A 15,394-nucleotide genomic window follows, 5' to 3' on the forward strand; every position below is an offset into this window, starting at 1 on the left:
GAGTCATGTTGCATAGTTGACTCCAGGACTTCTCAGGAGAGTGCACCCAGGAGAGGATCCTGTGCAAGGATTTGTCTTCATGCTTCCCTTTCTATTGCTTTTCTCCTACCTGGACCACTTCTCCAAGGATTCTGGGTATCTCATGAAGCTTTGGGAAGAACAAAGCAGGTGTGAAAGCTTCTAGAATTCTGAGTCTCCTGTGTGGATCCGTGGTTTAATGTAGTTCTCTGCCGTCCCTTTTCATTCACTGGTCAGTCTCTGGTAAAGTTTTCCAAAGTGTTGACCCCTGAACTCTATCCTCAGCATCAGTATTTTTCAAGTGTTTGCAATCTTAGCATATGTCTTAGTTAGGGTTTCTATTGTGTGAAGAGATGTCATGACCATAGCAGCTCTTATAAAGATAAATATTTAATTGGGGCTGGCTTAGAGTACAGAGGTATAGTCCATTGTCACTATGGTGGGAAGAATGATGACACACAGGTAGACATGGTGCTGGAGGAGTTCTACATCTGGATCTGAAGGCAACAGGAAGAAAATGCCATACTGGGCCTGAGACCTCAAAGTCCACCCCCTAGTGACACACCTCCTCCAACAAAGCCACTTTTACTCTAACCAGGCCACATCTCCTAATAGTGCCACTCCCTAAGGTCATACAGGGTGGGGAGCATTTTTATTCAAACCACCACAGCAATCTCTCAGCATGTGGTGAGAACCCCAGATTAGATGTCAGTTCTGTGAACATGCCTTCAGTTGCCCAGCATTCCTGAAGGCTTCTCATGTGCAACTGGTAACATCATTGAGTTACTTTTCTGAATCAAAATGTTTCCCCCCTCTTACTTAGTTTTAATTCTGCCCCCACCCAAAGAAACAAGGCATGGAGCTTTTACAAATATTTATAAAAATGATGATAGGGCTGAAGTCAGTAATTACTGACCTAGCATGTATGAGGCCCTAGGTTCTTCTACCCCAGTATACAAAAAACAAAACAAAACAAAAACCAGCCCCAAATCTTGAGAGATGAATGTGTGCTAAGATAAAGTGGGAAATTACCAATACGGAGCCAAGTAGAAATATAAGGGTATTTAATAGGGAAAGCCTTACTTACAGAGCGACCTAGCCAGCCGGAACAGCAACAGTCTGTACAGCAAGCTGAAAAGCGAAACCGAAAGTGCCCAGCCACCTGACTGCTTCTCACTCTTCTGCTGGCATGGTCAGACACACCTGTAGCCAGCCCCTAAGTAGGCATGGCTACAGCTTCCCCTACAGTAGATAGTCAGGATGCCTGTGTTATTGCTCTTTCTATAGTAACCACATTTTTTTCCCCACCTTGCCCCTGACACTCAGAGTCCTCATGGCTGTTCCTCCTTTTCTTTGTCTTTTCCTCTGAATGTTAGCTCCAGATACCATAGTTTATTCATCTAAATATTTTGGGCTATTGACCTGTTGTGGCTTTCCTGTAACTGTTGAAAGTCTGGCAACCCTGTTAAGGCTCTGTTATTTTATTTGGATAACAACACACAAGTTTGTCTCACTTAAGGAGTTCATTTATAATAGTAACAATAGTGACAAAACTCATATCATGTCTGTCTAGAAGTTATCAAAGGACAGATCTTTTTAAAAACTAAAAAAAATCATTTTTCCCTCCCTCTCTCCCTCCTTCCCTCCTTCCTTCCCTATTTCAGGGTCAGTCAGTTTGAAGACAGGTAGATTGGTTAATTGGTCCACAACTGTTGTGGACTGTGTCCTGATCTGGTCTTGAAATTGTTGAGCCAATCCATCAGCAGGTGGCCTGCTGGTGAGAGACAAAAGCTGCCAGACTTTGGAAAGTCAGAAGGTTGAGGAAGAAAGGGCCATCTTGGAAATGTACTACCTTTATTACCTAGGCCTGACCCCTCTCCCTTCCTGTCTGCCTGCCAGAGAGTCTGCTGCTAGTTTCTCATCAGCAAACATTTCATCTCAAATCTCCAGAGCAGTATGATTGTTTTCATGTCTCACATCTGTATTTGGGCTGAGTGGAGAAGAGGGGTGTGTTGTTCACTGTCTTGGGGATTTGTCAAAGAAACGGTGAGCTTTTATGACACATATTCCAAGCACTAGATGACCTGCTGCTGGGTACCATGTGCCTATGTCTAGACAGTCAGCTTGGCAGCCACTATCCTCCAGCTTATCAGTGTTGGTCATTACTTGTTGTATATTAGTATCTCAGTTGGGGTTTTTTGTGGCTGTGAAGAGACACCGTGACCACAGCAACCCTTATGAAGGAAACATTTAATTGGAGTGACTTGTTTACAGTTTCAGAGGTTCAGTCCATTATCATCGTGATGGGGAGCATGGTGGCATATGGACAGACTTGGTGCTGGAGGAATAGTTGAGAGTTCAACATCTCGAAGGCCACAGGAAGTTGACTGACAGTGATGATGAGGGAAGCTTGAATGAAAGAGACCTTAAAGCCCACCCCCACAGTGACACACTTCCTGTAACAAGACCACATCTCCTTAAAGTGCCACTCCCTTTGGGGACCATTTTCTTCCAAATCACCAAGGTCAGTAAGTCATGACTTGGGTGGACCAGCAGTTGTTACAGGCATCATCATAGCAACCAGTAAACTCTTGAGCTCAGAGTGCCTTAGTGTTTTTATTTTTTATTTTTCTTCAGTAGCATCTGAGCAATAGCGCCTTGAGTGAAATGAATGCCAAGATGAAAGGAACATTGATCTGTTTGCTCCCTTTTTGCAATTAGTCTTTTATTTAAGTTAACATAGAAAGTAATTGGTTTTGTTGTGGCACTTTTGCACATATTTAGTTATTATTGTTCCCTTTCCCATTTCCCTTCTGCCTTCTCCCACCCCTGTTGGTCTATTTGCTCCCCACAGTAGCTCTCCTCTGCTTACGTGTCACATGTATTCCCTCCCCCATTAAGATTGCTTCTTCCCTCTTATGTTCCCTTTTGAGATTCATGACACCCCCTCTACACACACATATACCTACCCACACTCCTACACACACACCCTCCCACACTTACTCCCATACTGTAATAGTTAGGGTTCTCTAGAGGAACAGAACTGATCGTATGAACACACACACACACACACACACACACACACACACAAACACACACACACACACACACTGAACACTGAATCCTGAAGAAGTAGGCTCTAATGCCAGAGAAAGAATGGACTTGCCAGTGAGAGTGAGAGCAAGCAGGCAGAAAGAGCAAGCTTCCTTCTTGCATGTCTTTTATATAGACTGCCTGCAGAAGGTGTGACCCAGATTGAAGGTGGAACTTCCCACCTCAAAAGATCTGGATTAAAGTTGTATCTTCTCACTTCAAAAGATCTGGATTTAAAGTGGGTCTTCCTGTTACAATAAATCTTTCTGCCAAAAGGTGCCCGAGCCCTACCGCCACGTGTGCGCCCGCCCAAGTTAGGGCCCAAATGAATACACAGAAACTTGAATTAGCTACAATGCTGCTTGGCCAATGACTAGGATTCTCATCTGTTAGCTCAGTCTTAACTATCATAAACCTATATATTTTATAAGACTTATCTTATTGGATGCCTTATTGGCTTCCCTCCTTGCTGGTGGATCACATTGTGCTGCTGGAGGAGCAAGGGGAAAAGGGTCCCTTCCTGTTTCTCCTTCACTTAAATATGAGTCTCCTTGCTATGTCACTTCCTGCCTGAACCACCACTTCTCTACTACATTTCCCAGAATCCTCTTTGACTCCTAGTCCTGTCTAACTTGCTGTCTCATTGGCCAAACAGTATTTTTTTCAATAATCAATAAGATAAACATACAAAGAAGTACATTCCCCATCATCTTCTTACTTCAAATGGCTTAATTAAGGAAAAAAAAGTTATAAGTGTACCCAGCCCCTTGGGTTTTAGTTAATTCCAGATGTAATCAAATTGACAACGTTGAATAGCCATTATACCTGCACACATACACAAACCCCTACACACACACACACACACACACACACACACACACACACACACACACACTTGCACTCATCCCCTCTCTCCAAAATTAAAATCCCAATTCTTCATTTGAGAGAAAATGGGGCCTTTGTTTTCCTGAGTGTCATACTTCACATGACATGATTTCTAGTTCTCTCTATTTTCCTGCCATTGTCAAAGTTTTATATTTCTTTGCAGATAAACATATTTCCATCACCACCCCCCCACACACCACTTTTTCTTTTTCCATCCATCTGGATAATGGACCTCTAGGCTCTTGGACCTTTTGTTATTGTGAATCGTGCAACAACAGGCTTAGTTGTGAAATATCTGTAACGGGACATAGAGTTCTTTTGGTGTATGCCTGGGGAGAGGGGTGGAGTGAGTGAAAGAGCCGTGTTCTATGGTAATTCTAGTTTTAGATTTTTTTTAAAGACTTATTTATTTATTATGTATACCTCACTCATACTGCATGTATCCCTGCAGACCAGAAGAGGTCACCAGATCTCATTACAGATGGTTGTGAGCCACCATGTGGGTGCTGGGAATTGAACTCAGGACCTCTGGAAGAGCAGCCAGTGCTCTTAACCTCTGAGCCATCTCTCCAGCCCTAGTTTTAGATTTTTACAAAACCTCCATCCTCATTTCCAAAGTAGCTGTGCAAATTTACATTTCCAGCAGCAGTGAACAAAGCTTCCTCTTTCCCTGGGTCCTCACCAGCATTTGCTTTGTTTTCTTTTTGTAAACATGATTTTGTTGTTTGATACTTTCATACATATATTTAGGGTATATTTTTATTGTTTCCATCTACCGATGCTCCCTCAAGCTTCCCTGACTGCTTCCACCTTGTCTGCCTCTTGACTTCCTGTCCTCTGTTTTAATGATTATTAAGAATCCCCTAAGTCCAATTAGTGTTGCAAGTCCTCAGAGGAGGGTGGCTCTTCCTCCTCAAGCAGCTATCAACCACTCGGATCCTCCAGCAAGGGGTGGGGTCTCCAGGGACCCCTCCACATCCATAGTGGAATTTTTGTTTGACTTGATCTTCTGTAGGAGTCGTCTTTGGTAATAACAACAGCTGTAAGCTGATGTGTGCAAAAGCCATGCCATGTGTAGACCTCAGAGTCTCATGCCCTCCCCCACATCCTCTGGTTTGCACATTTTCTGCCCTCTCTTTTATTGCCATTAGCGATCATATCTAAGACGAGATAGAATCTGAGTGTACTATTAATTTGGAGTTCTGGGATAGCTAAGGATGTTGAAAATATTTTCAGGTATTTATTGGCAGTTTGTGTTTCTTCTTTTGAGAATTACCTCTTTAGTCCATTAGCCCATTTATTGATTAGAAGATTTATTTATTGGGGTGCTTAAAACTTGTCATTATGTAGTATAGGAGGCAAATCCTTGTCTGAGGTATATATGGCAAAGATTTTTCTCCAATTCTGTTGGCTGTCTTTTCACTCTGGAAATTGTTTCTTTGGTTTCGCAGAAACTTTAATTTCATGTAATCTCACTAGTCAGTTCTTGGGATTATTTTCTGTGGTATTGGAGTCCTTTTCAAAGTTATTGCCTTTGTCAGTATCTTTAAGTATTTCAGAGGAAAGCAGAAGAACAATGGTTCTCAGAAGTGCTTCTTCCTTTAGGTACTTATTTCAAAATAGCACAACGGAAGGCTACTCCTTTCCTCCAGTATGTGTTTTATCATTGAGATTTTAGATGATTCCTAAGGGGGGGGGGTAGTACTGACCTATATTAGTTACTTATCTATTGCAGCAATAAAACACCACACGCAAGGAAATTTATAGTAATGAGAGGTTTTGATTTCAGAGAGATAATTCCATCATGGAAGGGAAGCATGCAACAAGCCAGAGGCAGGCATGGTGGCTGGAGCAAAAGCCAAGGGCTTACATCTTGAACTTCAAGCAGGAAGCAGAGAGTGTGAACAGGAAATAGGGAGAGATCTTGAACTCTCAAATCCAGCTGCCAGTGACACACTTCCTCCAGCAATGCCACACCTTCTAAACCACTCCAAACAGTGCCACCAAGTGGGGTCCAAGTATTCAAATGCCTGAGACTATAGGGGGTTCTCATTCACACATAACTGAATAGACCTTGTTTTGGATGCGCAACCCTGAATTCTAATAGGAAATCCTTACAGTTTAGTCTTGTAGAAGGTTTAATATAAGAGTGTAATTTATAAAATGGAATCTTCCATAGGGGGTCATCAGAGTCTGTCATATCCTTTGGGATAGGGCCTAGGCCCACCCCATGTGTCTAGGCTCAGGGAGTAGCCCTCTATGTAGAATGGGCTCCCAAAGTCCACACCTATGCTAGGGATAAGTACTGATCTACTACAGGAGGCCCCGTAGATTTATGTGATAGGTAGGATTTTAGTTGGGGGGGGGTGGTAGGGGAGGAGGGGAGGGAGAGGGAACTGGGATTGACATATAAAACAATCTTGTTTCCAATTCAAATAAAAAATCTGGAAAAAATTAAAATGGAATCTTAGCAGATGGAGCATATATATACATATATATGTATGTGGACCACACACATATATGGTTCATGTTTTTGTATTATGTGCATATATAATGTATATACATATGTATATATATAGTGCATGCATTTTAGTGTATATAATTGTTCCTGCATGTATGTCATATATGTTTTTGTGTGTATGTACATGTTATGTGTACAGAAATGACTACAGGTGTCATTTTTCCAGTAAGATCCACCCTGATTTTTGAGACACAGTGTCTGGTTCAGCTAGGCTGGATGGCCAGGAAGCCCAAGGATCTTCCTGTCTTTACCTCCTCAGTGTTCACATTAGAAGTGTGGGCTGCTGCTTTTTATGTGGGTTTGGGGGATCAAACTCAGGTCTGTATACTCCTGGGGTGTGCACTTTCTGCCCGAGCCTGCTCTCTGGCCCAGCAGCCCGATAGTTTTGACTAGAACCTCTTCATATGTGTTCACACAAGAGATCACTAGAAACAAGTTTCCTGCTGCTACTACAGCTCTACTTATGCTTGCACGCTTGCACCTCCTCCATTCCTACTTTGGAGTCTCAGTGCTCAGCCGAGAAGCCCATTGCCTACCCAAGTGCGTTGAATCCTGTCCAGATGTCCAGATGTCAATACTGTTTGGCTCAGAGGAGCTAGAATGAAACAGTCGATTAAGCACAGTCTGTTTGTTCAGAAAAGGACAGTGAAAAGAGGCGGTAGATATTTATTTATCTTTTGACAAATGTATGGCTTCAGAGGCACACTGTGTTTTTATTCTGTGGACGCACCAAATAGCCCTTCTTGGAAATGATCAAGGGGAGTTCAAATAGGCAGAAAGCCTCTGGTCAGCATAAACTTCAAGCTAGCAATTCTCGAGGCAGCGCGGGTCTGTTTTGTAGTGTCAGCCATGGCCAGAAGCCTGTGTTGTGGCATTTGGAAGAGGAATTAGAGAAGTTAGCTAATTGCACACTTGAAAAATGACAAGCCATGCGAACATTGAAAAGCCGGACTTCGATCCAAGAAGAAAGTGGTGCACCTTTGAACTCCAAGGTTGTTATTTTACACTGAATTTCAAGCACTTCCTACTAAACATGGAAAATTTGCTTCCACCCCAACTTTATCTTGGTATTTTTATTATTCTTAGTGCCTCTTTTGAAGTGTTTTTGATTTAAAAGATGGAGAGAATAGGTTAGATCTGTTATACCAATTCAATGAATGGTCTTTCTTTCCCTCCTTTCATTTTTTCTTCCTTCCTCCCTCCCTTTCTTCTCCCTTTCTTCCCTCCCTCCCTCCCTCCCTCCCTCCCTCCCTCCCTCCCTCCCTCCTCCTATTATTCTTTCCTCTTTAGATAGAGTTTTACTGTATACACTAGGCTGTCCTAAAAGTCCCTCTGTAACCCAGGCTAGCCTTGATTCTGTAACCTTTCTGCTTCAGCCTCCTGAGTGCTGGAATTCCAGGCATCATTACCAAGGCCAGCTGCTGTGTAAGTCCTTTAGAGGCAAATTTTCCTTTCTGACCAGGGGCCATAAGTCAGGAAGTAGCTTATTGGGCAGTTGGGCAACAGCCTCTGGGGCTTGAGGAATCTTAAACACTTTCTCACTGATCAACTGCGGTGACTTTCCAAAGTCTGTAAAGAAAAAAAAATACATATTAAACAAAGAGAAAATTTTGTAAATTGTTCTGGAGGATAAAAATGTCCTGTTTCAAGGTTGCTTTTACTTAAAACTTGAAAGCCTCAGAGCTGAGGTTATAGCCTGGTGATAGAGTGCTTGCCTAGTCTGTGCAAAGACCTGGTCTTGCTCTTCAGTGTCACAATGACAATAACAGCAAAAAAGAGGAATCTTAAAGCATTTAGACCAACTTGGAGATCGTTGGTTGCTACAAGAATCCATTATTGTAACATTTTAAGATCAAGATGTTTCTCTTGGCTAATAATTCCCTTGGTTCTGCTATTGAGTAAAAAGTAAGTCGTGAGAAGGTGGAACATAAAAGTGTTTTGGATTTAATATATTTTAAAGATTTTTATTTCCTCCCCCCCTCGCTTCCTCTCTCTCCCTCCCTTCTGTTCTTTCTGTGTGGGGTGTATGCTGCCATGGTGTACATGTGGAGGTCAGAGGGTAACTTCTGGGAGTCAGGAATCCTACTGTGTGGGTTCCAGGAATCAAACTCAGGTTACCAGGCTTGGCAGCAAATATCCTTACCAATTGAACCATCTTGCTGGTCCCTCAGATTAACACTTGAATATTGAGTATAGTTTTCATGTTGTGTTTCTTTTTATTGATTTAATAATTTAAATCATTTAACCAATGGAGAAGAATTTCTAGGTTTAGATTTGCTTTGAACAATACCTGGATATTTGGGGCTTCTGAATAATAATAATAATAATAATAATAATAATAATAATAATAATAATAAAAGTAGGATCTATGTGTAAGGCAGCAATGCCCTCAGAGGACAGTCAGTTAATACTTGAATTTAGACAACCTTTAGTTTCTATGAAGAATCTTGACCTCTTGATGTCTGTCCCAAGGGCATTTATAACTGGATTGTCTTTGCTGTGGGAGATGGGCTTGTACGTAGAAGGATGCATCGTTGGCCTCTGTCAAATGCTAGCAACAACACTGCCAACTAGTTGTGACAACCACAAAGGTCTCCAGACATTGAGAAACATCCCCTGGGGTTGGGGGTAGAGAATCACCACCATTGGGCACCACCAACATTGACTCTTAGGAGATAGGCATATACAAAACCATGATCTGGTTAAAAATTCATTCATTTCACCCAGGCACACATTCTCATATCAGTCCCACGCTGACAGTTGATAATTCTTCTTTCTAATGCACTCTTATTTTTATCCCCAGTTGAGATGAACTTTCTCTCATACGTTGTCTGGTAGGTCCTAGGTCTGCCCTCAGTTCCAGGTTGAAACTTCTGTCTTCACCTCTACCTGTACCCTGTCTCAGGTTCCCTGGCTTCTACCCACAGCATGCCCGGAATAAACTGGTAGGCTGCTTTAAAGTTGTTTTGCTTCAAAAGCTTCCTCTCCTTTCAATTTTCAAAGAGAATTTCATTTTGCTTAAAACTAAGTCTTCTGATGACATCACTCTCCCACAGTTTTGCACTTTGCTCCCCTCATTGTGATTAGCTTCTGTGGGTGCAGCAGAGCTCATGTCACGAGTCCGTGTCCAAGACCTCTCTTGCTCAAAAGGACCCATCAGCACGAATCCTAGGAACCTAATATGCCGTCCCATTGTGGTTCTTCAACTTTACTGACAACTTTCTTTCCATTCATGAATGATTTTATGGTCCAGTGGCTACAGAAAGCTGTAGGTGGTTTTGCACATCATACTTTCCAAGGCCACCCTCTTCTCCATCCTCTTCTCCATCCTATAACCTGGAACTCTAACATCAAGTAAACTGTTTCTTTTCTTTTTCCATTTTAGAGCCAGGGGTGGAAAGAGAATAGGGGTGGGTTGAGGACAGGGGTGATGGGGTTTGGTCTTTTTCATGTTGCAGTTTTATGAGGATTGCCTCTGCTATCAAATGTTATTAAATGTCTGGGTATTCAGAGAACTGAGTGACCACTAGACAGTACTGCCCAACCACAAAATATTTCTAAGAATAATTGCTAATTTGCTGACTGAATACACTTTCCTTTTTTTTTTTTTTTATCCACTAAGGCACAATGAACAAGTAACACTACCTTAGTTAAATATAGGTTTGTGGTTTCCGTTCCAGGCAGGTTTGAGTAGGAGCACATAAAAGCCAATTACATATGGGAGGGAAGCACAACAGGGAGGACCATGCAGTTGGAGGCAGTGAAGAGTGCTTAGTGTCCTGAAAGAAACATTTGCTGATTTCTTTTCCAGGAGATGGGATAAAAAGCTACCTTGAAGGAAAATACATATGGATTTTGAAATGCAATGGCTCTAGGTTAGAAAAGCTAGACTGAATGCTATTCATGATATATTAAAGGAAAATAAACACACACAAACACTCTACACCCACATTTACTCATTGAAGCCCAAAGTGGTTTAAAATGTAATTTGTAAGCGTTTATAATTTTCAATAGAAGTTGAGCTAGGAAACCTGTTTTCTCTGCATAAAAAAAAAATAGTTATGGTCAGTTTTACACTGGTTCTAAAATCCTAACAGTGAAAACTGGTTTCTAAAATTTTAATGTGATATTTTTCTCTCTTTTTTTTCAAGCTTGAAGAAAAATTCCAAAGAACGGCCCACATATCCAGAGCTTATGGTGAGTGTGAGCACTTTGGTGTGTATTAAGTAAGTAAGTAAGTAAGTAAGTAACTAACAGTGAAGTAGCCATGACTAAGATGATGAGTAAATCGCCAATGAGGAGGGGTTGATTCATTGACATATGGTTGATTCCCAGGAACTGGACTAAAGAAAGGGTTAAGGGCCCTTCCTCATTGTTTTTTATCCTTTAAAAAGGATATTTATTTTATGTGAATGTATTGTATATTTGTGGGTATTTGTGTGTCACAGTGTACATGTAGAGGTCAGAGGACAACTTTCTGGAGTCAGTTCACTTTTTCTACCATGTGGGTCCCAGGAATTGAACTCAGGTCTTTAGACTTGGCAGTTAGTGCTTTTACTTGCTGAGCCATCTTGCTGGCTTAATTTCATTTTTTTTAAAATGCAAACTCAGACCATGTCATCTTTCCCAGTGATGGTTTCCATGTTGGTAAGCCTGGAAAAAATTTATGTCCATGAAATTGAAATTTATGTTTTCAAATTTGGAAGATTCCCACTATAAATGTGCTGGAAATGTGAGTTCGGAGACTTCAGTGAGATAGCTTACTAACCTTGAGGCCCATCAAATTTTCATAACAGTTCTTGGATAGATTAGATGAATTTCTTTCTCCTTACCTTTTGGTCTTCATTTTGGTAGAAAGAAGTACAGTAAAGTTTCTGCTTCTGTATTTATTGTTTGTCCTATCAGTAAAACATGGATGAAAACAAAAACCCAGCACTGTTGCTCTATAGTAGTGTTTTTATCTAAATATTAAATGTAGGATGAATACATTTTGGAGAGAACTACAAAATTTAGGCTGTATGTGAATTTGTGTTTACCACCCCTCTCCTCAGATTTATCTTAATGATCAAGGTCTGAATCTTAACAGTGGGAGGGAGATGTTCTAGTCTGATTTCTGTTGCTGTGATAAACTACCCCAACAAAGGGCAACTTTAAGAGAGAAAGGGTTAATTGTAGTTTCCAGTTCTAGGCTATTCTACCACTTGTAAGAGGTCAGAGCAGCAGCAGGTCAAGGCAGGTTATCATATCCCACTCACGGTCAAGAGCAGAGACAGAAATAAAAATACACTTTAGCTGCTTGTTTGCCTTTAGCTTGACTTCATTACTCTTAAAACAGTTCAGGACCCTCTGCCTAGGGAATGGTGGCACCCACAGTGAGCTGGATCTTCTCATATCAATTAACCCAATTTAGGCAGTCTCTCACAGACATGCCCACAGGCCAACCCACTGTAGATAATCCCTCACTGATATTCTTCCCAGATGGTTTTGAGTTATTCCAAGTTGATAGTTGAAGGTAACCACCACAGGAGAATTATGATGTCCAATACCAAGAGACAGAGAAGGGCAAAATCTGAGATCCTTTATTAGTGGACCTGCTAGCAGCAGTCACAAAGTGCTTTCTTTGTCCTACCCACAGCCTTACCACCCAGACCAGATGAGTGCATCATAGGAGTGCAGGCTCTTGGTATTTCTTTTTGAATGGTGTATTGAGGTAGCTGAGACACAGAGAAAGAACCATTTGGAAATACGCATAAGAGTAATAGAAGAGAGGCTGGAGATAGCTCAGTGATTGGGCTCTGTAACTCCAGCTCCAGAGGGGTTGATATCAACTCCTTGACTTGGCTGGTATTATACTCACATGTTCCCGTGAACACCCCACCGCCCCATACACACATACACACAATTAAAAATAAGGCATTGAAGAAAGCGTTATAAAAAGATGACCTGTGCCATCATCTCAGGCATGTGCTGTTTTAGGTCTGGGTGTCTGCTTTGGTTTGTTTAAGCTGAAGCTTTCTCTGACTGGAACAACTGGAGTCAGGCCAACTCCTTGAGCTTCCATTGTTCCCCTTTAAAAGAGCAATGTCCAGTAGTTAACACTCAGCAGCTTTATAAAAACAGACTTGTGATATGTGAGGATGGATCTGCATGCTTAAATTGAATATTTGTTTTTAGATTATTATTATTATTATTATTATTATTATTATTATTATTATTTAAATGACCAATTGGAAGCCCTTCCAGGCCTGACTGCCCCTTAGTGTTTTGCTTGGACATTAAAAGATAATTTCACATGAGGTGTGATAGACAGGGAGGATTTCCTGTAGGATCCTGAGGAACTTCAAATCCTGATGCCTCGGCTTTGTAACTAACTTCTAAGATAAGAACATTTTTCTCTGTAGTTCAACTATTTACAGTTCAGAACATTCTTTTTATCTAAGTGGGCTCTTATCAAAAATTTCATCAGAAGAAATTTGAGGAAAGAACTGTTTCCTATACGTAGGCATCTGGTGTTAATGTCTACCTTACCAATGCAATCTAGCAAACACTGAGGGGGGTTTTGGCATGTCTGTTAATGTAAGATTGTGTGGGCAACCTCCCTCCTTTATGGCATTAGCCATTGTGGTACTGGAAATGGACGTGCCTTTTAAGACTGTAACTAGTCCCTGCTTTCCTGTGGAATTGAGGTTTTTAAATGGAAACTCTGAGTCGGAACTCGATGACTTCAGCACTGGGCAACACGTGCTGGGAGGCTATTGTTTCAGTTTTAGGAATTTGTGAAGAGGTAGGAAGGGTTAAAAAAAAGCCAATTTTCCCAAATAAAGGAATATTATTATCAAGGCTCCTACCCAGATATGTACTTCTTATAGAATCCCTAATAGTTTTCACCCTAATTCAGATTGTGGGCTCTACATGCCTCTAGTCAATCTTGTTTGCATATTGCCTTGAAAATCTGCTTTGTAGTATTTTTCTTCTACAGAAGATATTAGCCAACTCTTTTTTTTTTTTTTTGTAAAGTTCTCTAGATAGTATTTTAGGTTAATGAGCCACTCAGTTGCTACTGAAATGAACAAGCTGAGCTGAAAGCAGCTGTGTTTAATACATGAAAGCAAAAAGAACATGCACTGTGTTTCAACAAAGCTTTATTTAAAAGTCAGAAAGCATATCAGTAGCTTTTTTATTTCTGTGATAACTCAGGACCAAGTCAACTTAGAGAAAGAAGGGTTTATTTGGGCAGATAGGTCTACAAGGTTAGAGCCCTTGATGGTGGAGCAAAGGTGGCAGGAGTGGGAAGCCCAAGTATTCTATCTTCAAGTGTCAGCAGGAAGCTGAAAGAGTGGGAGTGGCATGAGTCTTGGAAATCTCAAATCTGCCCCCATTGGCATAATTCCTCCAGCAAGGTCATACCTCTTAAACCTGCCCGGACAGTCCTACCATCTTGGGACCAAGCATTTAAACACCTGAACTTAGGGGAGACATTTCTTGTTCAAACCACCATAGACAGGGAGTTAGCTTTGGACTGTGTATTGCAGTTTGACTGCCCCTGCCTAGACATTTACTGCCAGAAATAGTAGCCAGGCTATTTAGATGATTTCTCAGTGAAGTGATTGTCTTCTCCAAATGTCTGAGAAAGTTCTTGATTTGAATTGCAGTATAAAATGAGGATAAGCGAACCCACAGTCATGGAGGTTGAAGTGTACACATGGGATATTTTGGAGGCCTGATAGTGATTTTGGTTGGCTTCTTTGCTCCTGACAGCATGTCCACGAATCTCTTTGCTTCCTCATGCACTATAGGAATCCTAAATGGTAGACTCCTCCCTCTTTGGACTTGGCCTTTTTGGGGGAAACTTAAACTGGGGGCTGTAGCCTGGGGATTGTTTGTAAGCCCCATCTACCCATCTCCAGGTTGCTGCCCTTTCTATTCTTAGTCTAGGCATTGCTTATATAAAGGGAATCTAGTGAGTTCTCAACACGTTTCAACTTCAAAGTCACCCACAAGACTTCCATGTTGAATGGCTTGCCTTCTGGTCCCCACAGTATTTTCTTTGTCTGGGATAAACTAAAAGATACATAAAGAATTTGTTTTTTTTAAATAATTTATTTAACTTTATTTTATGTGATTGGTATGAAGGTGTCATATCCCCTGGAAATGGAATTATAGACAGTTGTGAGCTGCCGTGTGTGTTGGGAATTGAACCCCAGTCCTCTGGAGGGGTCCTCTGGAAGAGCAGCCAGTGCTCCTAACTGCTGGGCCATCTCTCCAGCCCCAAGAATTTGTTTTTAATTGAGGGTTTCAGGTCATATTATTTAATTCATGGACTCAAGCTCCATGTACTGAGCTAGTAAGAGCAGAAAAGAGTGAAGGTGGGGCTGACAGGCATTGGAATCAGTCATAAGACAATCTGAGTTTTGGCATGTTATAGTAAAAAGATTTTAAAGCATATTAAAAGATCCCCAAATGTCAAGAGGATGTGGGAAAGCTAATAAGTATGATGGTTAAAATAAAACAAAAACAAAACCTTGGTAAGTGTGCCGTGTAAGTGGTCAGTAATTGGAAGTGGTGTCACTGTTTGGCAGATGGGGGAATTCAGAATGACGGGCCTTGAATCTAGAACTTTGAGTTGGGTGTAAGGCTTGGAGCCAGCACTCAACCCATATCCTCCAATGGGCAAAAACAGAAGATCTTTCCATGTTCTGAGTCACAGTACTCAAAAGTGACCACCTACTTTCTGTTGGGTTTTATGTCTTTGTTCCTTCCCCCACTGCATTGTTTCCTAGAACTTGCATGGGTGGGCATTCAGTTCCCCACAGAGCTGACTCATCCAGCCCTCCACTGTCAGGTTTCAAAAAATATAATTAGAAAACCTACTGGTAG

General features: G+C 41.4%; 1 protein-coding gene across 1 annotated transcript in view; it reads left to right on the forward strand.

Moving 5' to 3' along the window:
- The window catches only part of LOC100771767 (dual specificity mitogen-activated protein kinase kinase 6), a 68,351-nt gene that overhangs the window by 51,041 nt on the left and 1,916 nt on the right, over positions 1-15,394 (forward strand). Inside the window, exon 13 of the mRNA XM_027425788.2 lies at positions 10,669-10,714. Within this exon, the coding sequence (XP_027281589.2) occupies positions 10,669-10,714 (46 nt within the window). The remainder of the gene's footprint in view (positions 1-10,668; positions 10,715-15,394) is intronic.

Source organism: Cricetulus griseus, chromosome 7 (genome assembly GCF_003668045.3).
Source record: "Cricetulus griseus strain 17A/GY chromosome 7, alternate assembly CriGri-PICRH-1.0, whole genome shotgun sequence".
NCBI lineage: Eukaryota > Metazoa > Chordata > Mammalia > Rodentia > Cricetidae > Cricetulus > Cricetulus griseus.